At 39.0% G+C, this 27,905-nt stretch overlaps 3 protein-coding genes across 18 annotated transcripts in view; 1 reads left to right on the top strand and 2 right to left on the bottom strand.

Annotated features, from left to right (window-relative positions):
* Positions 1 to 19,318, bottom strand: part of LOC111165729 (torsin-1A-interacting protein 2-like) — a 42,907-nt gene extending 23,589 nt beyond the window's left edge. For 2 of the 5 annotated variants that reach the window (XM_022556632.2, XM_089910594.1), the window contains exon 1: positions 2,525 to 2,639. The gene's annotated coding sequence lies outside the window, so the exon portion shown is untranslated. Of the gene's footprint in view, positions 1 to 2,524; positions 2,640 to 7,067; positions 7,148 to 14,226; positions 14,319 to 18,838 lie in introns of those variants that run through there. The other 3 variants (XM_022556633.2, XM_022556635.2, XM_089910584.1) reach the window with 3 other exon arrangements.
* On the bottom strand, positions 102 to 2,530 carry LOC111165730 (torsin-1A-interacting protein 2). The gene has a single exon (XM_022556636.3). The coding sequence runs from the start codon at positions 2,029 to 2,031 to the stop codon at positions 1,636 to 1,638; it is 396 nt and encodes a 131-aa protein (XP_022412344.1). The 5' UTR covers positions 2,032 to 2,530; the 3' UTR covers positions 102 to 1,635.
* The window catches only part of TOR1AIP1 (torsin 1A interacting protein 1), a 51,779-nt gene continuing 42,023 nt past the window's right edge, over positions 18,150 to 27,905 (top strand). For 3 of the 12 annotated variants that reach the window (XM_022556630.3, XM_022556628.3, XM_089910543.1), the window contains exons 1-4: positions 18,150 to 18,998; positions 20,706 to 20,780; positions 26,658 to 26,717; positions 27,624 to 27,668. In XM_022556630.3, coding sequence (XP_022412338.1) covers positions 18,521 to 18,998; positions 20,706 to 20,780; positions 26,658 to 26,717; positions 27,624 to 27,668 — 658 coding nt within the window. In that variant the 5' untranslated portion in view covers positions 18,150 to 18,520. The remainder of the gene's footprint in view (positions 18,999 to 20,705; positions 20,781 to 26,657; positions 26,718 to 27,623; positions 27,669 to 27,905) is intronic. The other 9 variants (XM_022556626.3, XM_022556624.3, XM_089910580.1 and 6 more) reach the window with 6 other exon arrangements.

Genomic DNA, 27,905 nt, shown 5'->3' with positions numbered 1-27,905 from the left:
CTCAAAAGCAATACCTCAAAGTAAATTTTCACTTTTTAGAAAAAGCTTTAGGATAGTGTAGTTCTTAACCAATGGTAAATGATAAACTAATTAGTCTTCACTCAATTTAGCAGTCCACACAGTTTATTCAGCAATAGAACAGAAGAGAACTTCCATCATGACAGACATAAGGCAGATACAGGGCAGATCTCTGGGGTACATTCTTTAAGCAGACTAACAAGTGACTTTTTAACATGTGGCAGGCATGATTTGTTGCATACAAACAGCCATTCATTCCTTACTTCTTCCTTCCTAAAAGAGCCCTGATTTTATTAGGGGAGACAATGTGTCCTACCCAGGCAGTGCAACTCCATTCCCCTCTGCCAGGTTTCCCAGGCTCCTTTGTGAATCAAGGATGTAAGAAAAAATCTGTGAGGGACTTTTGAGAAAGATCTTCTTCCCAAATAAAAGACACAGACTTGAAAGGAGAAAGCTTTTTGCTCCTTACTTCCAGCCTTTGATTGGGATTGAAATGTCTGGAGCAGCAACAAGCTACATTGTACTCGGTGAGAACTATGAGGACAAAAAGCCAATATGCTAAAGATCCCAGAGGGGAAAGATAGCAAGAACCTGGGGCCTTGAGAACATTGTTGAGTTGCTACACAAGCACTGGATTATCTAGAATCTTAAGTGGAATTTTTAAATTGTTCAGTGGCCTCTGAGACGTTTTCAATGCTTTTTCTAAGTTTCTTAACCTGAACTCTAGTTTCATGATTCTTATGAACAAGTGAAGGCCAGAATGAGGCCAGTGTCAGGTAAGACCTTCTTAGTTCTAAGAAAAATGCTTCCCCTAAACTGTTCATAATATATATGCAGTCAAGCTGGGTAACTCCTTTCGTCACCTATCTCCTAGGACAGGTACTTTTCTATTGCCAGGGGAGGACATTCTAAGTTCAGTCACCACAAAGACAGGATAGTCCTTGCTTATGTAGAGCCAAGGAGGTGTAGACAGAGGCATTTCTGCATGTTTTTATTGTCACCTATATAGGTGCTGCCTGACTGAATGTGATTCCTCTGACAGTGACCAGTTATGGATAACGTCATAGCCACACTGAGGATGAGCTAAATAGAGCCAATGATGAATAAATGGTTATATATGAATAAATTTTATATATATATATAATTATCACTGATTAATATTTAAGAGGTGGAATTTAGAACAATATAGTTTATTATTAAAATGTCTAGTTGTTTTACTGGAATAATCTAGAATTCAGCTACAAGGATGCTTTCCCAGAAAAGTTTTCACTAGAATATAATGAAAGTACACACAGTATGGGGCTTCTCCTCCAGGACTACCATGTCATAATAACGTCAATAATTAGGCTGTGGAGATTTTTAGGAGTAAGCTAATTCCAAAACATAGGAAATATGGATTAGTCAGGTTCTAGATGAACAATCTGGCTTGGAATACTGATTAAATTCATGCTGAAGAAGAGATGCACAGACCCTGGAAGCAGATCCAACAACAATTTAAGCAGTTTCCCAGAGTAGTGACAGTCTGGATCAGATATAGAAAGGAGTCATTTTTCCATCTTCCTTGGGCTACTAGTACAAAACCCTCTAGAGTCTCCATGATTTTGACTGTTTCAGAAGTTATTTGCTTTGGCCAAGTTTTTTGTTCAAGGTTTTATCTGTTCTGGTCAGGATTAACTGTAATGCAGGGTTAAAACCAGCAACTCTAGAGTCATGTATCCTTTTTCTAACCAGTGGAGGACCCAGAAGAAATGGGTGGCAAGCTTTTTCAAAGGTCCACCTGGTAAGATTTTGGGGAGCCCACTCAAGTGGGAAAGACCAAGGAAGAACAAGGCTTCTATTAGCAGGATTATCAGGATAACACTCAGGGCAATAATCAGCTCTGTTAATACGGTCTAAGAATACTTGGTAACATTCATTCTCAACCAGTTCAGTTTGGTACAACCAATGGCCTAGTTCTAAACTAGGGAACCATTGCTGTCCACAGTCAGGGCAATGTGAATTATCTGAGAACATTGGGACCTAGAGACACAACACAGAAAGCAATGTAACTGTAAGAGGCAACAATGATAAAGAGAGACACCCAAACAACCAGTCCTATTACAGGTTTGGTTTAGCACTTTCTCAGTCCAACCACCATTACTTGGAGAGGGTAAAATGTGGCTTGCACCTCCGTGCAATTCTTCAAGATTTCGTTGTCTATTTTTCACTCACTTGCAACCCAGTCTCTGAACTCAGGGACTGATCCAGTCTATGTTATCAGTCACTTACTAGCAGCACAGATCTCAGAATAGCTCCTTTAAATCCCAGCTTCTCAAGAAAAGATAGGGTTCTAGTCTAAGTTAATTATTTTTTCTTGTGTGTTATCAGCTGGTGGTATCATGCAGAGGCATCTGGCTTACTCTGCTTTGCTGGTAAGTTATTATGTCTGCTTGGTGAAACAGAGGAGCTGACAGGTCCAATGGGTCTTTGGTGGGCGCTGGCACTCTTGCCGTTGTAATACACGTACCCAAGTCTTAAGGCCTTGGCACTTTATAGCGATGTAGAGGGGTCAGGAAAACCTGGCAGAGTCCTCTTGAGCGTGGATCCAATGAAGTCTTTCTTGGGAGGACCTTAATCAGGACCCAGTCACAGGGAAGTAGCTGCTGTTGAGTTGGTTGAAGGGTCTGGGAATGCTTCACATACCTGTAAATAATAAAACTTCAGACGACTCATGTGGGCTTTGAGTTGCTCACAATATTATTAGAAACATGCATTTGGATGAGAATTGTCTCATGGGTTTCCCCATAACAACTTCATATGGGTTCAAACCAATTTATCTGTTGGGAGTTATTCTTATGCTTGATTGGGCAACAGGGAGGATTTTGGTTCATTTAAGGTTTGTATTAGCTTAATTTTTTTTTAGGACTATATATTTCTTTTTCCTACTCCTTTGGAACTTTGGGAATAATAAGGTCTGTATAATCATGGTTAATGTGGTAAAACTTTGAGATTTCTTGTCTCTCTTCTGTGAAATGGGTGCCGTATATATAGTTCTCCCATAATGGGTGGGATAACATTAACAATGGTGACAGCCTTCTAAAACAGACTTCAATCCATGCAGGGAAAAGCTTACAAAATTATTAGATAATATTCTTAATAACTAACCATAGGAAGTTGGATGAAATCCTTTTGAAGGCTGAAAAAGAAAACACAAGGGACATGTCTCATTGTCCACATCTGTCTTTATAGGCTCATATGCATTTTAAGTTTAAGAAGGCAATTAAGGCACGGTCCTGAGCTATTCTTGGAAAATATATAGTAAATCAGTTGGAATTTACAGATGCTTTCATCATCTTTGTACTCCTTCATGACACTGAATGTAACAAGTAAACAAGGTAGGGTAGAGCAGGATGCATGGAACAACTAGACAGGCACCTAGGAAGTGCCACAGCTCACCAGAGCACAATATATAGTCTGCCTTTCTCCAGTGTTCTTTTGTGAATTCTGAGGCCTGATCCTGTGAGAGCACTAAGGGACGCTGGGGAAGATGTGAGTGTTAAAACTGTATAAAGATATAGCCTGGGGCTTCCCTGGTGGCGCAGTGGTTGAGTCCGCCTGCCGATGCAGGGGACATGGGTTTGTGCCCCAGTCCGCGAAGATCCCACATGCCGCGGAGCGGCTGGGCCCGTGAGCCATGGCCGCTGAGCCTGCGCGTCCGGAGCCTGTGCTCCACAACAGAGAGGCCACAACGATGAGAGGCCCACGTACCACAAAAAAAAAAAGATATAGCCTGAAAAGCAGAGGGAGTTATAACCCTTAGCTGTGATCAGCCAAAGCATTTTCCTTACAGACTATCAATAGCAGCTGTGACTCTCAGATTTTAAAATGGCAACTTTAAAAGACAACTGAAGAGCAGCCTCTGCCAGTGCTGCAACCTGGGGTCAATAGTCTGATGGGAGCCCCGGATGGGGTGGGATAGAATCAGTGTAGATACACTGATTTTTTTTTGAGGTTAGGTGACAAAGTATGCATGAAGATTACCAACTCAGCTCCTCAGGCAGAGTGAACAGAAAGTAGGGTTCCTGACCTTTGTGGTGACAACATAGAGTATAACAGATTTCCCTGAGGGTCTACTGTCAAGAGCCACTACAGTAAAAGTTTCAGTTGTTGAACTGGGAAATCTTGGATGTCTAGTACATGAAACAAATAGATGATGAATAAAACCCACATGATTGTGGGGTTTATCACAGAAGTTAGTAGTAAAGTTATATGACTAAGTCTGACATTGAAAAGGTATAGAATTTTGGGTTTTTAGAAAGAAAAGGGTAAATTCAATTAAAACCACAACAAGATACTGTATTTCACATCCACCAGACTGGCAAAAATTAACAAGTTTGACAATGTGGGCTCTATATACTCTAGGCAAGACTACCCTCCCCTCAAACTCCACATCTCTGTTGGCTAAAGCTCCATTCCCTAAGCTCCAAATGCTCAGAATGAAGGATGGCCTTCCCCCAACCTTCATTTCTCCATCTTCAAGAGTTAAGCAAGACTAGAGCTCCAAGTATTCCTGAATCAAGAGCAATCTAGTGTTCCATATGTTCCGGACAAGACCACCCCTCCCCTCATCCTCCAAACCACAACGGGCAAGAGGGGAGTCAAAACAGGGCTCCAAAGCACTAAATGCTCAGAATAAGATCACCTATTACCAGCCTCCTAACTCTTTCCTTCCTGAAAATACTCCTGGCAAGATTCTCGAACTACCCCCCCCCCACCCTCACAAGCTTCACTACCATTATCTGCCTGAAAGTCTGAGGACCAACCAATCTCATCACACCTGTACCTCTTTTTATGTCAATCACCACATGGAGCCCAGAGCTTCCTGGTTATACTTCATCCTCTTATAGTCTCTAATCCCCATATGGCTCTGACAGCAGTAAGATAATATCCCCTTCTCTTCTTTACTTTTTTTCCCCATAAAACATGTACCATTTTGATATTAAATATTTTAGCTATTTGTCTCTACTAAAACCTAAACTCCAAGAGTAGGGTGTTTTGTTTTTATTTACTGCTGTACATACCCAATAAACATTTCTTGAATGAATAAATAATGAGACTATAGAGTAATTTGAATCCTTATACCCTAACACTAGGAGCATAAATTAGTATAACCACTTTTGGAATTAATTTGGCATTATCAAGTAAAGCTGAGGATGTGCATTTCCTGTAACTCAGTAATTACCTGAGAGTAGTCTCAGGTAACTACCCTAGACGAAATTACACATTTATTTAAAAACATGAATAAAAATATTCATGGTAGTTCTTTGTATAACAGCAAAATAACAACCAAAATGCCCAAGACAGTAGAATGGATTAAAAAAATTGAGATAGTCCCACACAGACATAGATGAAACTCAAGAATATTGAGCTGAAATATAAAGAGCAAGTAGCGGAAGAATACACACATACTCACTCTCTTATATAGTTTCCATTTACATAAAGTTTCAATATATTGCTTAGGAATAAATGCAATAAAGCTAAAAAGAAAAGGATAAGTACAAGGATAACTATTACCTTTGATGGGATAGGGAAGGGAATGGGATTGAGAAAGGCATACAGAGTATTTCAAAGATAACTGTAAACGTTTTTTCTTTGAATGGTTGGAGGTACAAGAATGCATCATAAATCATAATAGTTTACATAATCTCTATTCAATATTTTATTTTTTTCTACTTCTGTCTTCATTTTTACTTTTTTTAACTTTTAATTTTTATTGGAGTACAGGTGATTTACGATGTTGTGTTAGTTTCAGGTGTACAGCAAAGTGGATCAGTTATACATCTACATATATCCACTCTTTTTTAGATTCATTTCCTAAATAGATCATTACAGAGTACTGAATAGAGTTAGTTCCCTGTGCTATACAGTAGGTTCTTATTAGTTATCTATTTTATATATAGTAGTGTGTATACATTAATCCCAATCTCTATTCAATATTTTATAATTAAAAAAAGAAAAGAGTGGAAAATAGCAGTGGGCTAGAAAAAGAGAATAGGCAAAACCAACTTTCACCCTGCGGACAAGAAGACCAGGAGCAGTTACTCTACTCAGAGGCAAAGTGGGTGACTGAGGAAAACAGGAGTCCTACAGAAAGACATAGATCTTTGTTTTTCTCATAATATTGGAAGCAACTATCTCTTCATGGAAATAAAGTAACAGAAAATATATTATAAATCAACTATACTTCAATTTAAAAAAATCTCTATGGAAAGAAAAAAGAAATAAGGTAAAAGAGGCCTACCTAATGTTAATTAATGGAATTAATTTTTCCATTAGGCTACCTAATGGAAAAGAACTTCACTTGGCCAGATATTCAACAGAAAAACTCCATCTCTGAAATAATACTTTTTTTTTGGCCGCGCATGGAGCATATGGGGATCTTAGTTCCCAACCAAGGATTGAACCTGCGCCCCCTACAGTGGAATTGCAGTCAACCACTGGACCACCAGGGAAGTCCCCAAGATAATAATAATAATAATAGCTAATACTTATTGAGCGTCACTATCTGTTCTAATACATGTAATACATTTTACATCTATTAACTCATGTAATTCTTAAAATAATCCACTCTATAGTTAAAGAAACAGAGAGGTTGAGCAACTTGCCCAGAGTCACACAGGTCTTTGTAGAGAAATCAGTATTTGAATTCAAGAAGATTGGTTCCAGAGCCTGTACTCTTAACCACTATAAGACACTGCCTTTCTGAAGCAGTGACTGTTGAGTTTTAGAAAACCCTTTCATAAGCTATTTGCAAAGCTACAGGATACTCTTCAATTGTGTGTATTATATTAAAGTGGGGGTGGGAGAAACTCTCTCCCATAATTTTCCACTTTCACACAAAAAAATCCAGGATACATTTCAGGGAGTCCTAAATCCCCTGAAATTACATATAAAATTTTTTATGTACACATGTGCATTTTTTTCTGGAAAGGGAGTACAGCTGATCCTTGAACAACGTGGGGGTTAGGGGTACCAACCTTCAAGTAATCAAAAATCTGCATGTAACTTACAGTCAGCCCTTCGTATATGCAGTTCCTTTGTAGCCATTGTTCTGCATCCTCGGATTCAATCAACCACAGACAGCGTAGTACTGAAATATTTATTGTTGAAAAAAATCTGCACGTAAGTGGACCCACACAATTCAAACTGTGTTGTTCAAAGGTCAACTGTACACACTTTTAGATTCCCGAAGGAATGGTTCAGAACCATTGAGCATGAATGGTTCCTAATCATTTTACCATCAAAGGCAATTTTTATTCCTGGCACCCCCCTCCGCAGATCTCAATGTGGAAGGATCCCTGAACAACTACCATTCTTGTAATAACTTCGTTTTCTCATTTTATTAATTAGACATGTAGATCTGCCAATCAGAACTTCTAATAAAAACAAGAAAAAAACTAGTGTTAATAGCCCTGATTTAGAAATTTTCAATATTTTAAATTACAGATAATATTCAAAATGCCTATAACATAAAGTCAGAGAGATTTCGGCTACTCTGGATTTGTTTCCTTCCTCAACTCCATTAGCTTAAGTCAAAAGTGGTTGATCTGAGGTAAATGTATGATTACCACTAGGCTGGTAGAAATGCAAAAAATACCTTGGGAACCACCATTACTCAACTGATTATTGTTTAAGTTACTGAGGAAACCGCCACGTACTAGGCCCAATGCCAAATACTATACATACAGAGAGAAAAATCTTACAGAGCTTCCAGATGTCCAGGGAATCCAGGTTGGAACCCATGCTTTAGGTAAAGGCTAAGAGCTTTTCGATAGATATAAAAAGACTGCCTGTAGAGATCACAGGAAATTCAGGAAGGCCCACAGAAGTTGGAATGTCCTTATCTTCAAGCAAACCTTGCAGCCAACAACAGTGGGCAAAAAACAAATTTAAAGGGCTTCCCTACCACATAAATGCTATACAGTCATCTTTCAGTATCAGTGGGGGATTCATTCCAGGACCACCCACAGATATCAAAATGCAAGGACCAGAGGCACACTCAAGTCCCTTACATAAAATGGCGTAGTATCTGCATATAACCCATGCACATCCTGCTGTATACTTTAAATCATCTCAAGATTACTTATAATACCTAATGTAATGTAAATGCTATGTAAATAGCTGCCAGAGCACAGCAAGTTCAAGTTTTGCTTTTTGGAACTTTCTGAATTTTTTTTCACAAATATTTTCTATCAGATTTTTTTTTTTTTTTTTTTGCTGCGTTGCGTGGCTTGTGGGATCTTAGTTCCCCAACCAGAAATTGCCCCTGGGCCTTGGCAGTGAAAGTGGCAAGTCCTAAGCACTGCACCAACAGGGAACTTCCCAGATCAGACTTTTTGTGTATGAGAACTAAAGTAAATTTAAGTTTCATCCTGTAGATTTATTAGAGGAAAATTTAGAAAATAAGCACTTTAACATCAAAACAGAAAATGCAGTTCTATTCAAACCAGTGAAATTTACACTACTAATGATGGCAGCTTAATACATATTAAATAATTATCATCTCTAAATATTGAGTCTGTATCATTCTCCGCTATTTCCTGAATTGATGTTAGTAAGCTAGCTCAAATCTGCCTCTGATAAACAAAAATTCTCTTGTTCTTTTTATTTATTTATTTAGAATATTTATTTATTTGGTTGCAATGGGTCTTAGTTGTGACAGCTGGGCTCCTTAGTTGTGGCATGCATGTGGTATCTGGTTCCCTGACCAGGGATCGAACCTGGGCCCCCTGCATTGGGAGCTTGGAGTCCTATCCACTGCATCAGCAGGGAAGTCCCTCTTGTTCTTTTTAGTGATAGGATAATATAAGTTTCAGATTGAGTCAGGACTGGGATGACTTCTCCAGGCAAATATATCACTTAAACTTCAGCCTCAGCCAAGTCCTCATGTGATATATAAAATCAAAAGAACAGACACATAGAAAAAATATAAATGCTCTAAATTTTCTTGCATTTCCATTTTAAATATTTTCTCCCATGGAATAATTTATTCTAACACTACTCAATAATCAAAACTATTTTTTGTATGAGACAGCTTCTCTGATAAGTTTCACACACGAAGTGAAATCTCAAGAGCTTCATATTTCATTAACTAGTTCTGAATTTAGATGTTGGGAGATTAAGGAGTATGAAAAAAAAGAATCACTCTTCTTTTTAAATTCACATAATCTAAAATAATTCTTTGCTTAAAATATATTATGAAAATACATGCTCCTGAAAAAAGTTTTCAGCCTGTTTTGTGAGGAACTACTTTTAATTTGGCAGTCTTGAGATCACAGAGAGAAGGCACAATCTCCAACACTGTTGAGCACACACACTGTTCCCTCTTACGAAAATAGATAAGCCAAACAAAAAATATGATCTTGAGTCACCCAGGAGTTGAGAAACAGGGAAGTCCAGGGGATAGGACTCCGAGCTCTCACTGTCGAGGACCTGGGTTCAATCCCTGGTTGGGGAAGTAAGATCCCACAAGCCTTGCGGCGAAGCCAAAAATAAAAATAACAAAAAAAAAAAGGAACTGACAAACATAACAGGTGTGTGTGTGCCTTGCTGGCATTCCATAAAGGGGAACAACTGGTTTAAAAATTTACTGGTGCACTTCAATCTACTTTGCCCTAATGGACAGAAGTCCATGGTTCAAATTCTATCTACAGTCTCAATTTAAAACACCAGCAACCAAACCTTTAAAGTTAATATGCAGTTTTCAACAGTGAGACCTAGTGCTAAGGTTAGGTATTTATATACTTGTACCAGCTATTTGTGTCTGTGAAAACTAAGTATCTAAGTCTTGCTCACGCCTCTGCACCATATCCATTGTCATAATATGCCAGGATTATTATTTTCAAGATTTCCCACTCATTTCCCAGTGTTTTCACTAAATAGTACTTATTCCATATTTTTGAAGGGGAGGTTGAGAAAGTACTAAAAACTAGAAACAAAAAGCACTCCACTTACTTTCTTAGGGAACTGTTTCTTATATAGGGACTGGATGTCTGGAGCAGTTCAGATATAAATTTTTTCTGAGGATAGAGAAAAAATTTCCTTTCCTTCTTACCCTTCTTACTCCCTCGATTTGCATTTCACATTTAGGCTGACCCACGCAGAGGCAAAAAGCAACACACAAAGATCAAAGGGTTTGCTACGATTTCCAACAGTGGGTGGCATAACTGATTCCCAGTTTTAGCTCAACTCCTCTAATCATCTTTAATATCTACAGGAAGCCAGCACGTTGTTATTAAACGTTTTATTTTGAACGAATTTTAAACTTGTAGAAAAGTTGCAAAAATAGTGCAGAGAGTACCTTATACCCTTTACCCAGTTTCTCCTAAAGTCAACATCTCATAAAATACAGTTACAAAACCAAGAAATTAACACAAGTCAATTAACTAAACTACAGACTGCTCGAATTGTACCAGTTTCTCCACTAATGTCCCTTTTCTGTTCCATAGTCCAATATGGGATCCACCACTGCATTTAGTTGTCAATTCTCCTGAGTCTCCAATCCGTGACAGTTTCTGTCTCTAATTATCTCTTGTGACTTTTCCTGGTCTTTGTGACCTTTACACTTTTGAAAAGTACTAGCCAGTTATTTTGTAGAATGTCCCTCAATTTGTTTGTAGAAAGATAAAGAGTTTATGCATTTTTGGCAAGAATAACACCACAGAAATGATGTTGAGTCCTTCTAAGTGCATCATATCACTGGGGTCATGATGTCTGTATGTCTTATTACTGGTGATGTTAACCTCAATCAGTTGGTTAACACAGTATCTCCACTGTCAAGTTACTATTTTTCCTTTGTAGCTAATAATTATATTGGGGAGATATTTTGAGACTATGCAAATACCCTGATTTTCCTCAAAATTTCACCTACCAGTATTATAGGTAGATTTTATCTGCAATAATTACTACGCGGCTGTTTGTCTAATAGTGATTTTGTTTCCTTTTTACCATGTTTACTCATTGGAATTCTTCTCTAAGAAAGAGCTGTCCCTTCTTGAATTCTATTTATTTATCAACTGTGTCAGTATGGACTCATGGCCACTTACTTTACTTTATTCTATGGGTTAAAATCCAGTACTACCATTACTCATTTTATTACTCAGGTTGTTCCAACTTTGGCCATCAAGCTCCTTCAAGTTCCTCCTGTGTCCTTTCAACAAGCTCCCAAACCTTTTTGAGCATTTACTTAATTTCAAGCACCACAAGATGTTCCAGGCTCACCTTGTATTTTCCCTGACTCAGACCTGGAATCAAGTACGTCTCAAAAAAAAAAAAAAAAAAAAAAAAATCCTACTTCCTTTTATCAGAGGATAGTGTTTAAAAACAAGAGCTGGGTGCTCATTGCTACTGGGGTTTCACCATCGGGTCAACAATTTGGACAACCCCCACTATTATTTGTTTCCTTACTAAACTCATTAGCTGGAAATCATTAGCATCACCTGGGAATCTATTAGAAATGCAAGCTCTTGCGCCCCACCCCAGACCTACCAGACTAGAATCTTTGAGGGTCTGGTGCAGGAATTTGTTTTAACAGGCTCACCAGATGATTCTGATGCTCGCTATAAAATTTAAGAAACATGAAACACTGCTTTAATGAAGAAGAGTTAGCTTTCCATCACTATAAACCCTATGTTTACTCTATCTATCCCTAATAAAAAAAAAGGGAAAATTTACCCTTTTTGTCTTTTGGAAAATTTACTCTTAATAACTTGTGCATAAATTATATTTTTACTGCCACAACTAATAAAACTATAGGTGAATGCCTCATCTGTTAAGGCACTGAACACTTCCCTACTCTTGTTTTCCTACAAAATTTTTTTTACATGTGGTGGTCACGGTAGTTATAAAGTACAAATATTGTTACTCTTATACAAAGAAGTTTAAGTCAGCCTGCAGGACCATCTCCTGCCTACATATATGATTCAACATCCATATAGTGAATCTATATGAAATCCTTGCAGCACAGTCCTCTAAAGTCAGACTGCCTAGGCCTGAATGACTGCTCCAGCACCTGACTTGGTGAACTCTGCCCTATTTCCCTGGTTCTCTTAACCACAAAATGGAATAACTACCCAGATGAAAGAAGCATTATGAGGGTTAAAGTGATAATGTGCAGCACTTACCACTATGGGGGCACAAAAGAAGTCTCAGGATGTGTTTATTATTATTTGAACTGTTAAGTAAAAGTGCAACTAGACGTTTTATTTTTCGGAATGGGGAAAGCAAGTGGACACTGTGCTAAAGGAAAGTTCTGCTGTTTCTTCACTAGTAGATCAAAATAAAGGCAGAACCAGAGAGCTCTATTTATATAATTAAAACAAAACCCTCAGAAGTTTACAAATTAATGTTTTAAATTTGCCTTTTGGCAAAAATGTTATTATATTTACATTATGTACACCCATGATCAAGAGCTAAAGAAGAGTATATAAAAATAAAAACAATTTGATTTGTTCAGGTAGTGGAATTATTGGTGAATTTTCTTCCTTTCTATTTTGATTATGAAAACCATGTGCCACTTCCTTTAATATTAGTAAAGAAGAAAGTAGTCCAATTAGTAATAACTGTTTCCACTTATTGAGTCCTTAAACCCATTTAATATTCCAAATAACCCTATGACTCTCCACTTTAAAGATGAGGTAATGGGCTCAGAGAGATAAAGCAACCTGCCCAAGCCACAAATTGACAGAACAGGAATTCAAACTTAGCTCTGACTCCGAAGTCTACGCTCATAACCAATGTTGGAGACATCTTTCTTTATTCACAAATGCTTGATTTGCTGTGCAAAACTTACGATAAAGTATAATCACTATATTGACTTATCTCTTGTGGGACACAGTAGTCATTATAAAATATAGACTATTAACGAAATTTTAACACAATTAAAATTCTAAATGAAAAATGAAAAACAGCATAAAGCAGACAAGGTTTCTCTCAGCAAACTTTCCTTCAGGAAATTCAAGTGGCACTTCAGAGAAATGTGGATTTCCACGGTATACAGTTTAAAATTACCGCCTACGCAAAAATAAATTACATACAAGACGCTATACATTATTTAAATACCCAATAATCCTCAAATAATTAGCTAAATTCTTGTTACTTTATTTGTTACTTATAGAAGCTCGCAGGCTAGTATTATCTCTACACTAGGAAGAAAAACAAGTGAAGTAGAGCTTAACTGAGTCACTTATGGTTACGATAAACCAGCAGTAAAACTGGTAATCAAGTTCTGGGCTCTGCATTCAGCATAAGCATTACTCAGGAGAGACTCCCAAAGTTTTCACAGCAAATGTCAGTTTTAAAACTGTTCTAATCCACACAAAGGCTTCCAGGAACATTTTTAGTTCCTCTACCAGTAAGTTCCTTTTTATATTAGATTATTTCCCACTGACCATTTATATAGTAATCCTGTGCTTGAAAAACAAAACTGATAAATACGGATAACAGCCACAGCCCTAATTCTTAACAAACACAGACAAGGAAAGGATCTCTCATATAGATCCAAAATAAAATATTTTAAAACCTAAAGACAGGTAAAATTGAAACAGTGTGTTGAATCAGATTAACTGATTTCTGTAACTGTGTATAAAGTCGAACAATTAAGCACTACTGATTAAGTAGAGAGTAAACTTTTTTGAAGGAAGGAAAAAGGGGTAAACTTTCTCGGGTATGAAATACAATTGGGAATACATATATAATACGTAATTAACTGGTAATTGCAGGGTCTTACTAAAACTTCGCTCTTTTTAGTACCATTAAGGCTAAAAGGCAGGGGTGGCAAGTGAGGGATGGCGGGGCGGGGGCGGGGGAACACGGACACTATCTTATAAAGATTAAAAAGACGAATGATGGGATCCTGTTAAGCATGAAGGTAAAGGGAGTAATCAACACCTGCACTGGTAGATTTCCCGTTTACATTTGAACCTTATAGGAATTCTGCTTCTCGTCTCAAAGTCCAAACCAAACATTTATTCCCACCTTATTCTGTTTAATGTTTATATGATTCTGCTTCTCTTTTTTCACTCCAAAACAAAAATATACCTCCAACCTGCTCCGTTTAAGGTTTCTGCGGTAAGGAGGTGGGGGTGGGGAAGGACCGTTTCTGAAAGATATTTAAAAAGGTATCAGATCAAATATTAAAACATGGAAAAGTTGTATACAAATTTTACTTACAAATTCTAGCGGGGTTTTAAATCGTCGACTGTCAATGTCAGGAGAGCCCTTAGAGTGTTCTTTCTGCTCCACAACGCTGAGCTGCACCCCTCGGACGCGGCGGAACAGAACGTCGTCCCGTCCCTGCCCACGTGACCGCGACCTCCGCGGGGAGGGTAGGCGCCCGCGGAATGCTGGGACTGGTAGGCGCCGGCCCCTCCTCCCCGCAGGCGGCCAGCTGCCAAGCTGGAGGCTGGAGGTGCGGTGAGTGCAGCGGCAGAACCGCAAGCCTCCCCGCGTTCTCGGGCTGCTACCAGACCCGGAGGCAGGCATCCTTGCAAGACCCTGGAGGACCCTAAACCCTCATAAAGACCTAAAGTTCAAAGGCTCGAGGAACTAATGGAACCAACACAGTGAGAGGTACTAGCCAATGATACTGGCAAGCACCAGTCAGACTTGACTTAGAAGCCGGCCTCTACCATTACGAGGTGCATGTCCTCAAACGAGTTGCTTAATCTAAGCCCGAGTTTGCTCTTGTCAAATGCAGACAACGCTACATACATAGTACCTCATAAGGTGGTTGTGAGTAAATGAGCTAATGTACATAAGTGTCTACTAAACGACATTAGTAAATGATGAATAAAAAATAGCTATTGTCTTAATCTATTAATTTTATAAAAATGAAAATTGAGAGATGGCAAGCAATTTACGCAAGAACACATATTTGGTTAAGGGCAAAGTCAAGTAAGTCTAAAAGTCCTGTTCCTGACCTGCACCAATTCAATACAACATAGAAGAAATCTACTCACATAAATCTCACTTCCCCTTTCCTGATTTTTCCCCATAACACTCCTGACCAACACACTATTGTACTTATTTTGATTTTTATCTGACTCCCATAGAATATAAAAGCCTAGAAGGCAGGGAGGGTTGTCTTCTGGTCTCTTTTACTGCTGTATCCCCAGCACCTACAACAGGGTTTGCCTAGTACATAGCACTAGCTCAGTAATTTACTGGATTACTGATTCTTCATGTAACTGATTTTTTGGTGTCTTCACCTCTCAACCATCCTTTTTTTGGCAGAAGACATGGGATTTGGGAACATTCTTAGATGCTGTTTAATTGACTGCAATTTCTAATTCAACAAAGAAAGTGGAAGACATATTCTAATCACTTCATTTCTAGACATTTTCATTTGTATTAACCGTCTTTAAAGTATTTTTTCTATCACTTGTGAGAATGGGGAATAAATGCAGCTAGCTACTGTCTTTACTTCCTCTTAATATTTCAATCTTTTCCTTATTAAAAATAACAATGTTTCCTCTTTCTACTAAGATATAATCCCAAAGTTATTTCTCTGATCTAAAGTGTGGATATTATGCACAATTAATTGATAAATGCTTTCTCAGTAAACAACAGGATTTCTGCTTACCCTAAACAAAAAACTCATGTACAAAAATTATCTTATTGGGGCTTCCCTGGTGGCGCAGTTGTTGAGAGTCCGCCTGCCGATGCAGGGGACACGGGTTTGTGCCCCGGTCCAGGAGGATCCCACATGCCACGGAGCGGCTGGGCCCGTGAGCCATGGCCGCTGAGCCTGCGCATCCGGAGCCTGTGCTCCGCAACGGGAGAGGCCACAACAGTGAGAGGCCCGCGTACCGCAAAAAAAAAAAAAAGCTGCTTTATTTAGAAATCCATTGTCAAGAACATTAGATTTCTAGACTTAGGCCTAATCGCTAGGTCCTTAAATTGCCAGTCATTTAACCTGAATTATAATTTTTTGTATATCTGTCTTCCCTAGTATATGGCAAATTCCCTCAGGGTAAAGAACACTCTCATTAATTTAATTCATATATTTATTAAGCATCTATTCTGTTTAATAAATACATGAATTAAATTGATGAGTATATTCTTTGTTGTAATCATTTCTTCTCTTGTTCTCTTTTGATTCACTGAATTCCTCTACATATCTCAAACTCCCAAAGTAATTGTTTAACATCTGGAGCTCATGCTTCCTCTCTTGGTATTGGCAGCCCAGCAATTCCCTTATAATATTAGCTATGAGTCTGTCTCTGTCTCACCTCTTTTGGGCCACCCTTGTAGTTTGGAAAACATCTACAGCAGAATATCTGGTTTGACAAGGGTTTACCTTTACCTCTCAGTTAGTGATGAAAGTTGGTATTTGTAAAGTTGCTAAGGCGTGGGAGGCACGTATGGCAGGCCTAGGATTATGTATCCTTATTACCTAGATAAAGAGGGAAAATCCTAAGCAAATATATGTGTTAACGCTAAATTAAAGTTGCCGTTCCTCTGATTTTACTTCAAGCGTCTCATGATCTGTTTCTTTGAAAACCATTCCTAAACTCTTACAAGCATTTTTAATTCCAAAATAACACATGTACTGAATATTCAATAATATATAGAACCTCCTGTCCTCTCTTTTTTAATATGTCCCCCCAAACTAAGTTTTACAATCTGTAACCAAGTTTCCATATAGTCACCTGTCCTGGTAACTTTTAAAGAGGCTCTTAATATATGCATTACTGTTCATAATATGAACTTTGTATATTAATACTATAAAGTTTTATATTCTTTAATAATTTCATCTATTACAGAACTTTTACTATTATATGTTAATAATGAGTAATATAGTAGGTACCTCATAAAGCATTAGTTAAATAAAAGCCAGGTATTAACCAAGTATAAACACTTCTCAGCATTTTGTCAGAAAAGACTAAGTCCCACGAATCTTGCAAATATACTATCTAACTCAGGCTGACGAGGGAGAACATGCTTTTAATTTTCCCTTAAGACAAAAGATTTTTTTAAAAAGTAGCATCTCCCATGTTGCTATTCCTTCAGTTTCTTTGGCTATATTGTATACAGTAAAAACAAAAGCTCAACTAAATGAATCTCCTAACAGGCAAAACCCTAGGTGATTCTCTAAAGCATGTAATTCCTCGTCTGTGGCCAAATTTTTGGACCATTAGTGAAAACACTGAACACCTTAAGATTTCATTAAATTGAAATCTGTGCCCAGTATGGACAAATGAGTTGCTCAAAAACATTCTAAAGTGATTTTAAATACATGAAAGAATAAACAAATACCTTCAAATTTTTCAGGCTCGTTCATTATAATTGCTATCCAAATTGCAACTTTTTAAATCTAGTCACTAAAATCAATTATAGAAAGCCATCCGAGAAGTGTGTGTATATTTGAAGGCAAGATTAATCTTTTTTCAATAATTGTTCAGACTTTATACTAAATTAACATTCCCTCAGTGTGTCTAAGTTTGGTTAGATATTTGCAGATTATCCACATCTGCAAATACGATACACATAGGCTTTTATCATGCTTTCTTATTCAGTAAACTAAACGCAGGAAAACCCTGTATCAAATGCAGTATATCAAGTCATGCCCAGAATCAAAGTAAAAATAATGGATCACAAGGGAAAATTACAGTGCCGTCATTAAAGTATTTGTTCATTTCTCACTGTCCATAACACAGCACTAGCAAGCTTTCTTAACAGTGCTGCTGGACTAGAGCTTTTATACGAAACCAGGAATAAGACTGCTTGCTATGCGCACATTTTGCAAATGTTAATCCACCCCAGTATGCCTGTAGATCCGATTTCGTACACTCAACGAGGGACTTAAAACTTAAAAAGTGGTTAAATGCCTTCCCAAGGACCTTGAAACTAAAATTTTCTCCAAGATGACACCTGCAAAAGTATCTTTCTTATCAACCCCTGCTAAGAAACACTCGGAAAGGTACGGCGGAGGCAGCAGTCGATCAGAGGCTGCGGGAAAACTGCGCAACAGCCTGGGGGTGAGGACCGAAACTTCCCCTCCACTCCGCCTTTCCCAGGTTCTCGGTACTGGGGGACTGGCCGGACGTCTCCTGCGTGCCGGCAACAGTTGCCAGGAGCAGCGGGCTGAGTACCGGCACTCTGCCCAACCAGTGGTCTCTTCTCCGTCGTCCCCTCCTTCCCTCCCTGAAGGCCGAGGACAGCGACGTCCTCCTCCCTCTTCTCCTCCTCTTTGGTGCCTTCAGCCAGGAGGCGGGGGTGACCCGCGGCAGCTGACCCAGCACAGGCACTGCCTCTCCCACAGCCCTCAGAACACACGATGGGCCCAGAGGCGGGTTTGCAGCACAGCAGCGACGACGCAGGCGGCAGCCCCAGCGACTCTCAACTGCCTCCCTGACCGTCGACACCACTGCCGAACACCCGAAAAACCATCGCCACCAACGGCGGGAGACTCTACAGGCCCTCCAAAACACCTTCTCGATCAACTCAAGCTACGTCAACAACTATGGCAGGCGAGGGGTGGCGGGCGGAGCCGGAGAGGGAAGGATGGGGGCTGTACGTCACGCCCAGGGCTCCGCTACGGGAGGCGAGGCCCCGGCTCGCCCCTCAAAATGGCGGCGGCAGTGACGCGCCTGCGTATGGTACTCCTACGCCGTCGCGCCACGGCCGGCGGGAAGTGAGGTTCTCAGAAGAGCCGCCCGAAGTGTACGGCGACTTCGAGCCCCGGGCGGCCAAAGAAAAGGCCCCGGTGGGAAGACAAATTCCGCTAGAAGAGTTCCGGCCCGATTCGGCGAAAGAGGAAGTGAGAGAACGCTCCTATTACCTTCGGTCTCGGCAGCGGAGGCAGCCGCGACTCCAGGAAGCCGAGATGAAGACGCGAAGGGCTACTCGCCTCCTGCAGCAGCAGCACTCACAGTCGCCTCCGCTGCAGCCGTCTCCGGTTACGACCCGGAGAGGATTACGGGACTCCCATTTATCCGAAGGTGAGGCCGACAGAGGTAACAGTCTCAGCCCCGAGCCAGGGAGGGAGTGCCGCGAGCGTGCGCGCGCAGAGGGCGTGTGCGCCTCGGCCGGGCGTGTGCCTTTCTGGACCTCACCCCCTCGGGGCTCCTCCGCCCGGATGGGCGTGCGACCCGACGCCCGGTCCGCCCCGACCGCTGGCGGGAAAGCGGCAGGGGCGGGGGCACTGGAAGGGAAGGCAGTCGTGCGGCGCTACTTGAGCAGAGCCGTGGAGCCGCGTGCATCCTTGGGCATCAATTTAGGGGTGTCAGGATTGCCTCTTTTCTGCAGGCTTGCACGTTGGGACGGCGAGTTAGGCGGCAGGCGGGACACTGAATCACTCCGGGCTGGGTTTCATATCGGTTCTCTTTGTCCTGCGGATGTTTCTACCAAAGCCACTTCCATTTCCTCCTTTAACTCTCAGAGGCCAGAAGTCCCTAGCTGAGAATTTTGGTTCTCATCTAACCTTCCAGTCTTTCTCCATCACTACCTAGGTGGGGAGAGAGGGAGGGGAATTTTGTGAGTGGCCGTTTTGAGGACAAGTGTAGTTGATGAATTGATTTGAGGGCCCACCCAAATACTTACACCGAAATAGGGTAAGGCAGTTATCCTGAACTTGAAGCTTCCCAGTGCCTGATAAACTTGAGCTGATCGCTCTTTCTAGAGTGTGGTGGTCTCTGGCAAAAATTCGCATGTTGGGGACCGTCAATGGTTAAGTAGTAGCCAGACAAAGCAAGACTTTTAATTAGTTGTCGTCTGAATGGGCCGCAAGGATACTGACAAGGTGATTGTATAGTTTTAGGAAAGTCACAGATGAATCAACTCCCTTAATCCGTCCTCTCCCACCCTGCTCCCTCTCCCCCATCTAACACTGAGTCACAGATGAAGTTTCATGTTGGCTCCCCGTAGGGCACCTATGAGGTAAAATTAGGGGATTTGAATCATAATGGAATTACATAGTTAGTGATAGACCTTTGATGGATATGATGAAGAGGAGGTGGATTTTCAGTTTAGAGCAGAGTAATAGGCTGCACATTTACAAGCTAACACGTGAAGTGCTGCCACATTGGAAGATGTGTTGATTTTGGAAACTATGTTAAAGATAATGTAAATTAGTATTGGGAGTAGCAATTCAAGACAGTTTAACCCATATACATGTTAGTTTTATCTCTCTTAAGATTGTCAACTTCTGAAGACAAAGACCCTACATATATATTTATGTATTTGAAGGACCACATTATACTTCCGTGCTTATGTTCATTCTGTATCTCCAATATCTGGAAGAATGCTTTAGAAGGCAAAAAATATATATGTTAAATTGTATTGACTCTCCCACACAGGCTGGTGCAGTTGTATAAGCTAATTTTTTTTTTTAACACATAAAGGATATACTTCTATTTTAGTAAATCTATAAGGATCTACACGTTTTTCATTCTTCTGCTTTAGCCCATCTTTTAAATTTTCTAAAGTAATGTAATTTTGTTGTAAAGCATCATTGGTGAATAGTTTATTTTTATATTGTCTTAAAGAGTAGTTCTGGCTAGTTAAATTCCTAAGTTTTGGTAAACCTAATAACACATTTCTGAAGGGATGAATTACTTGCATTTCTGTTTATATATTGCTGTTAGTATACATAATCTCTACTCATTTCACATATTCTGAATTTTAGAATTGTCATATCTTTTCTTTAGAGGATGAACCACCTTCACAAACTGTTTTAAGCCCAACTGTCTCAAAGAATACTATCAGGAGAACACAGACTCCAGGTAAGAAGAGTGAGTTTATTGTTTTCCTTACGTGGCTGCTTTTTTTATGTATAGATGGTAGCCTGGTCTATCAAGGGTCGCAGATCATACCTCATTCAGGGTTCAGTGAATCTTCTTTATAGGTTGTTTATTGAATTAAGCAATAGTAGGATTTGTCAAGAAAAGACAGGGCACATACTTGAGTACCTACTAAATACCATATACTTGGTGTATGTTAATTCATTCACATAACTATGCAGGATAGATGTACCCATTTTTTGGTGAGAAAACTGGAGCTCAGAGTAGCTAACTTTTCTCTAAGATTACTTGCTTGTAACTGAGCCAAATTCAAACCCAGGTTTGTCTTCTCCAAAGCCCTTTCATTTGCCCCAAGTACCTCACTGTCACTGTCCCGTGTAATAATTACTACTCAGTAAAGCTTGTTAAGTGTTGAATGAATGAATATGTCACACTACTTTCCATTTGAAACGGATTAAGGGCTTCCCTGGTGGCGCAGTGGTTAAGAATCCTCCTGCCAACGCAGGGACACAGGTTCGAGCCCTGGTCCGGGAAGATCCCACATGCCGTGGAACAACTAAGCCCGTGCGCCACAACTACTGAGCCTGCGCTCTAGAGCCCGTGAGCCACAGCTACTGAAGCCCGCGCACCTAGAGCTGGTGCTCCACAACAAGAGAAGCCACCGCAGTGAGAAGTCCGCACACCGCAACAGCGAGTAGCCCAGCTCGGCGCAACTAGAGAAAGCCCGCACGCAGCAATGAAGACCCAATGCAGCCAAAAATAAATAAATAAAATAAAATGGATTAAATGGTCTGCATTGTAAAATCATGACACAATATGGTCGATCTCAGTTTGATAATATATTTCATCAAATCTAAGATCTCATCAGTTGTAAGATATACTGTCATTGTTTTATGTACCACCTAGGAGGAAGAAATGCTGCCAATTAAACTGTAATATGCCTTAGATTTTATGATACATCCCACTTTCAGAGATGTTAAAGTGTAAAAATATTTGCATCTTAGTATCAATGTAACATGACAATAGGGTACATTTGATAGTCTACTTAATGTTTTAAAACCTGTTTAAACTCTTTTCAAAAGCAAGGGAAAGGATTAAGTTGTCATTAACACATAACATCCTTTGGTTTTTAGTTCCATTTATTTTCAGTTTGCTTTTTTTGATATTAGGAAAGTCCACAGCAATAAATGATTGTAGCTATTGAAACTGATCATCTCTGGCTTTTTATTTTTAAACGCAAATCCTGACTTCTTTCCTTACCCATTGCTTCTAATAAGATTATTCCTTATAATTTAAACTGTTCTGTTCTCAGTTTAGAATGAATAAATATCTGGTTCAAGTTCAGTTCCAAATAACACACCCTTTATGCTTAATTCCTTGACTAGCCTATGGTACTGTATTAAGATTATAAATTACTTTAGAAAAATGCTTTGAGTGATAGGTGCTATAAACAGATTTTCCAGGCCATTTGTTTTTAAGATTTATTTATTTATTTTTGGCTGTGTTGGGTCTTAATTGCTGTGTGTGGGCTTTCTCTAGTTGTGGTGAGCAGGGGCTACCCTTCGTTGCAGTGTGTGGGCTTCTTATTGCGGTGGCTTCTCTTGTTGCAGAGCACGGGCTCTAGGCACACAGACTTCAGTAGTTGTGGCACTCAGGCTCAGTAGTTGTGGCTTGTGGGCTCTGGAGCACAGGCTCAGAAGTTGTGGCACATGGGCTTAGTTGCTCTGTGGCATGTGGGATCTTCCAGGACCAGGGCTCGAACCCGTGTCCCCTGCATTGGCAGGCAGATTCTTTTTTTTTTTTTTTGCGGTACGTGGGCCTCTCACTGTTGTGGCCTCTCCCGTTGAGGAGCACAGGCTTCGGACGCGCAGGCTCAGCGGCCATGGCTCACGGGCCCAGCCGCTCCGCGGCACATGGGATCCTCCCGGACCGGGGCACGAACCCGTGTCCCCTGCATCGGCAGGCAGACTCTCAACCACTGCGCCACCAGGGAAGCCCCGGGCAGATTCTTAAACACTCTGCCACCAGGGAAGCCCCGGGCAGATTCTTAACCACTCTGCCACCAGGGAAGTCCTTCTAGGCATGTGGAAAAACCATATCCTTGAAATTTTATTTATGGGAGATTTAATTTCATGTCCCTTATACCGGGAGAAACAAAAATCTCTCATTTTTAAAATCTACAGTAAATTTCTAAAAATTATGGAGTTAAGTAAATTGATGTAATGAAGACTGTTGAGCACCAGCCTATAGACCATTATAAAATAGAATGTCTCATACAGTCTTTTGGAGTTCACATTAGGCCTGTATTTAAGGACTGCTGTTGAGGTACATGGCTGCATAATATTGTGGAAAGAGCACTGGACCTTGGTTGAATTAGCTACTCACCTTGAACCTCAGGCCTTTATCTGTATGACTTACCCAGCCTAACTCACAAGGCCACTGCAAAAATGATATAGTACTTGCCAAGTCAGTTTGTACACAGTAAAACATACAGATATAAGGTGGGGTTTTTTTCCTCACAGCACTTTACAGGAGATGTGAAGTTCATAAAATTTTGCTTAAGCATTTCTTTTTTCTCAAGAAGCTTATGCTATAGTTGGTAATGGAAAAGACAAAACATTTCCCAGTATAGATGATAGATCGATGGAACTCATGCATAGATTACCTGGAATATATCGATATCATACTGTGCTACAATATAACTAGAAATAAGGATATGTGCATCTTTGGGAGACTTGAGATACTCGGGGTTCTCTTACTCTAAAAGGTGCTTTTAAAAATTATGCATCTAGCACTTGGCATGCTCCTGTATCATTCCTCTTAATAAAAGGAGAAAGAGTTTAGGGAAGTCATTAAATGAATGGTTATAAAGTCTTTCTAGCAGAGGAATTATTTAAACAGGAGTCAACTTTGATGGAAAACTGCTTTAAGTGCAAGTTTAAGGTAGGCCCTTCCTTGTTTGAGGGAATGTAAATGGGTGCAGTCACTATGGAAAACAGTTTGGAAGTTCCTTAAAAAAACTAAAAATAGAGTTGCCGTATGATCCTGCAATCCCACTCCTGGGCATATATCCAGAGAAAACTCTAATTCGAAAAGATACGTGCACCCGTATGTTTATAGCAGCACTGCTTACAGTAGCTAAGACATGGACGCAACCTAAATGTCCATCAACAGCTGAATGGATAAAGAAGTGGTGTGTGTGTATGTATATGTGTACACACACACACACACACACACACACACACAATGGAATACTACTCAGCCATTAAAAAGAATGAAATAATGCCATTTGCAGCAACATGGAAGGACCTAGAGATTATCATACTAAGTGAAGTCAGACAGAGAAAGACAAATATTATATGATATCACTTATATGTGGAATCTAAAATATGATACAAATGAACTTATTTACAAAAAAGGAACAGATTGACAGACTTAGAAAACAAATTTATGGTTACCAAAGGAGCAAGGGGGGTGGAGGAAGGATAAATTAGGAGTTTGGGATTGGCAGATACAAACTATTATATATAAAATAGATAAACAATAAAGTCCTACTGTATAGCACAGGGAACTATATTCAGTATCCTATAAGAAACCATAATGGAAAAGAATATGAAAAAGAATATATATATATAACTGAATCACTTTGCTATACACCAGAAACGTAATACAACATTGTAAATCGACTATACATCAATTAAAAAAGGAAAAAGATAGTCCCTTCCTTCTTGTAGAATCATAGACTTTCAGTTTAACTTTGGTATTCAAAATTGTGCCATAATTGTGTATAGGGCCAGTGGTGTGGTCTGAGAGAACTTTATCCAAAAATGTCCTTGAAACTAATGACCTAAAGCAAGGGGCCACTTTCTAAAACAACCTAGTAAAGACAACTACATCATTTGTCATCCTGTTTTTGAAGTTGTGAAAAAATGTTGATTGTATTAGTTTAGAATAGGGATATGGTTTAAACTCTGCTTAATGTTTGAAGTTTCAGAATTGCATTATTTTCATGTTGAAATAGCCATTAGGTTGTTCAGTCAGTTCAGTCCACATATATCTGTATGACTTCTTCTATGGCCAGGTTCATTCCTTTCATGAAACTAATTTCATAATCTAAAAATACAGTAGGAAAATTTCATTTACTTTTCCTAAAGTTAAATATTTTTAACAGTTATGGTTTCTGGCTAAATAATTATAGTTAAATATTTTTAATACCTTCTATTTTGTCATGAACATTTGATTCTTTGGCTCCTGTAGTTACAGCATTCATTCATTCTCCAGATATTATTGAGCACCTACTTTATACCAGTCCCCTTTCTAGAGCCTGGGGGTGCAGTGGTGAGCAAAAGCAGCAGACAAAGGAAGGAGATTGCTACTAAAGAAGGGTACTTGTTATTTTATTCTCTAATACCTCTCTGGGCTACTCTGTCTCCTTCAAGTATTTCAAGTATCTTACATAGGGCTATATATATGGTAGAGCATACAAGAAAAGCTCAAATGAAAAGATGGGGACTGAAATAGTAATTGATGTCTATAGAGTAAGTTAAGTTTTAGGTTTTAATTAAACCTGAAAAGGATGGGAATACAGAGGAGAAAAAGAGGAAGGTAGTTGTAATAATAAGAGTAACAGACATGTACAAGATTTCTTTTTAAAGCTGCTTATATAAGTTCTAAATACCTGATATGTGAAATTCTAACAACTGATAATATTTCATAGACTCTTAGAACTGGAAGATTTAGGGAAGTCATCTACTCAGAGTTTCTATCAGTGTAGGTGTCCCTCTGTTAACATGTATCTGTGCATTGTTGGTCATCTGCAGTGATGTGGAAATCACTCCCTCACTCTCCATTCTGTTTTGGAGACAACACTTAATTTGGTTGTTTTTTGTTTTACTATTGAACTAAAAGCTACTTTGCTGCAACTTTCTCTTGATCTTAGTTCTGTGTTTTTGAGCTACACAAAGTTAATTTAATTGTTTCTCTACATCTCTGTCTTGAAGATGTACAAAATCACGCTCAGTAAGTATTTTTAGAACAAATGAATGGGTGTCCCTTCAAGATTTCTCTTCTTGATACTGTAAAGGGGAAATTGGATTAGGTCAGTTTTGTGAAAACAAACGTAGGCAGCCAGTGTAATGGCAGGGGTCAGGGATAGCTGGTTCAGAATGTGGTTTTTGCACTTCTCATACAGAGCCAAACATACTGCTTTTTTATAGAAACAAATGAAACAGAGCATAATATAACCCAAATTTAGATGTAGATTGCATTTTATTTTATGTTGTGTGAGGCTGTTTGAGGAAACACACCTTGGATTTCTAGGCTAACATTAATATTTTATTTAATGGGATTGTCTTCCTCATTAACCCTATGCCATTGAACCATAGACAGTCTGAAACCTGGCTAACATTAACATTGTTTTAAAAATTGGAGTTTGCATTTCCTGAACACACACAAGGTTAAATAATTGGAGGGAGTGTATTAAGTCTCAGGAAGTTAACCCTCAAATTAAAATATGACATAAATAATCCACAATTAGGGTATGCCACAAATGGGGTAGATAATTGAGTTGGTGCTATGGTACAGATTTTGGTTCTTAATTGAGAAATTTAGAAGAGTGTTATTTGATATTCCTTTCTTGTTATACAAATATGGTCTGGTGAGAAAAACTGCAAAATTTTCCGTCAAGTCCATAAATTTTTTATAGCAGGAAACTTTTCTCTAGTTCACTATTGTATTCCCATACTTAGCAAAATGGAGAGCTCAGAAAAAACTTGGCTGACTAAATAGATGATTGTATAATAAATCTAATATGTTTGACATTTTATGTATTTTTTTTAATGTTTTCTCTTCCTGTATTAGTGGTGAGTAAAGATCCTGTAATCGGCCTGTGTAGACCCCCTCTAAGAAGCTCAAGATTTGGTAAGAGACTGTTTTGTCTGTTGGTTCAACTTTCTTATATTTTTAAATAGGGTACTACATGTATTCATATGGTTCAAAATTCAAAAGTTTCTAGAAATATACAATGAAAAGTCTCCCTGCCCCTTCTGACCTTTGCCCACCTAGTTTCCTCATCAGAGGCAACTAATGTTGTCAGTTTCTTAGGTATTTTTCCAGAGGTATTTTATGGAGATATAGGGAAATTCATGTATAAATGATATTTTCCTCTCTTTTTTTAACCCAAATTTTAGCCCAATAAATACTCCTTTCTGTACTGTCTTATTGTTTATTTATTTTTACTTAAAATATATTGAGACGTCTTTCTATACAAGTGTATAAAGGACTTCCTCATTCTTTTTAAGAGGTTGTTTCTTATATGTTGCTATGATTCTTTTTGTTAGCAAAATGGTTTTAAATTAGGGTCAGGGACTTTTTATTCTTCCCAGTATAATGCTAATAAAAAATTCAAGACTGAGGCTTTGTGGCTCAGGGCTATAAATTTTCCCTGCCTTAATTACATTTCTTTTTGACTAAAACCTTAAAAGAGTATTGCCCTTAAATTGATTTCATGACTATGAAAGAAAGCTAGTAATGTCATTCCAAGAGGTCTACTTCTACTTAATTTTTAGAGTTTACAGACCCATAAGGGTGCTTTATCGTGGGAACTAAAAAGGAAGCTTATTTATCTTCACATGAGGTTTCTACTCCTCAATCATTCCCTTTAAAAAAGAATTCGGTTGATTTTTTTTTTTTTTGATAGATGGCTGTCCTTTGAAGTGTTATAAATGATAAAAATCTGTTAAGGTTTTGATGATGAACCTGTGGTAAAGAACCATATGATGCATTTCCTTTTCAACTCTCATCATTTTCTTGCTATCTCTCTTGCAGATTCGTCATATAAAACAAATGGAAATACTAAAATGAGTGAATTAGGTTTGTTTATCTCTAATTCTTGTAGGTTCTCTTTGAGGTGTCTAATTATCAGTAGAATACAGGAGTGCATTCATTTGGTCACTGGCTTGAGAATATTACTTTGTTCATTATCTCAGCTTGAGGGGCAGTGTCCTTATGACCATAAACTTTCTTAATCACCTAGGTTTTTATTCTCTCTAAAATTATGTCTTTTGTTATATTATTGTTTAAATTCATGTAAGAAAATATAAGAACATA

Source organism: Delphinapterus leucas, chromosome 1 (genome assembly GCF_059928025.1).
Source record: "Delphinapterus leucas isolate spDelLeu-1000000601 "Yukka" chromosome 1, BTC_Dleu_Yukka2, whole genome shotgun sequence".
Classification (NCBI taxonomy): domain Eukaryota; kingdom Metazoa; phylum Chordata; class Mammalia; order Artiodactyla; family Monodontidae; genus Delphinapterus; species Delphinapterus leucas.
Note: the sequence above shows the minus strand (reverse complement) of the source record. Positions and strands in the feature narration are given on the sequence as shown.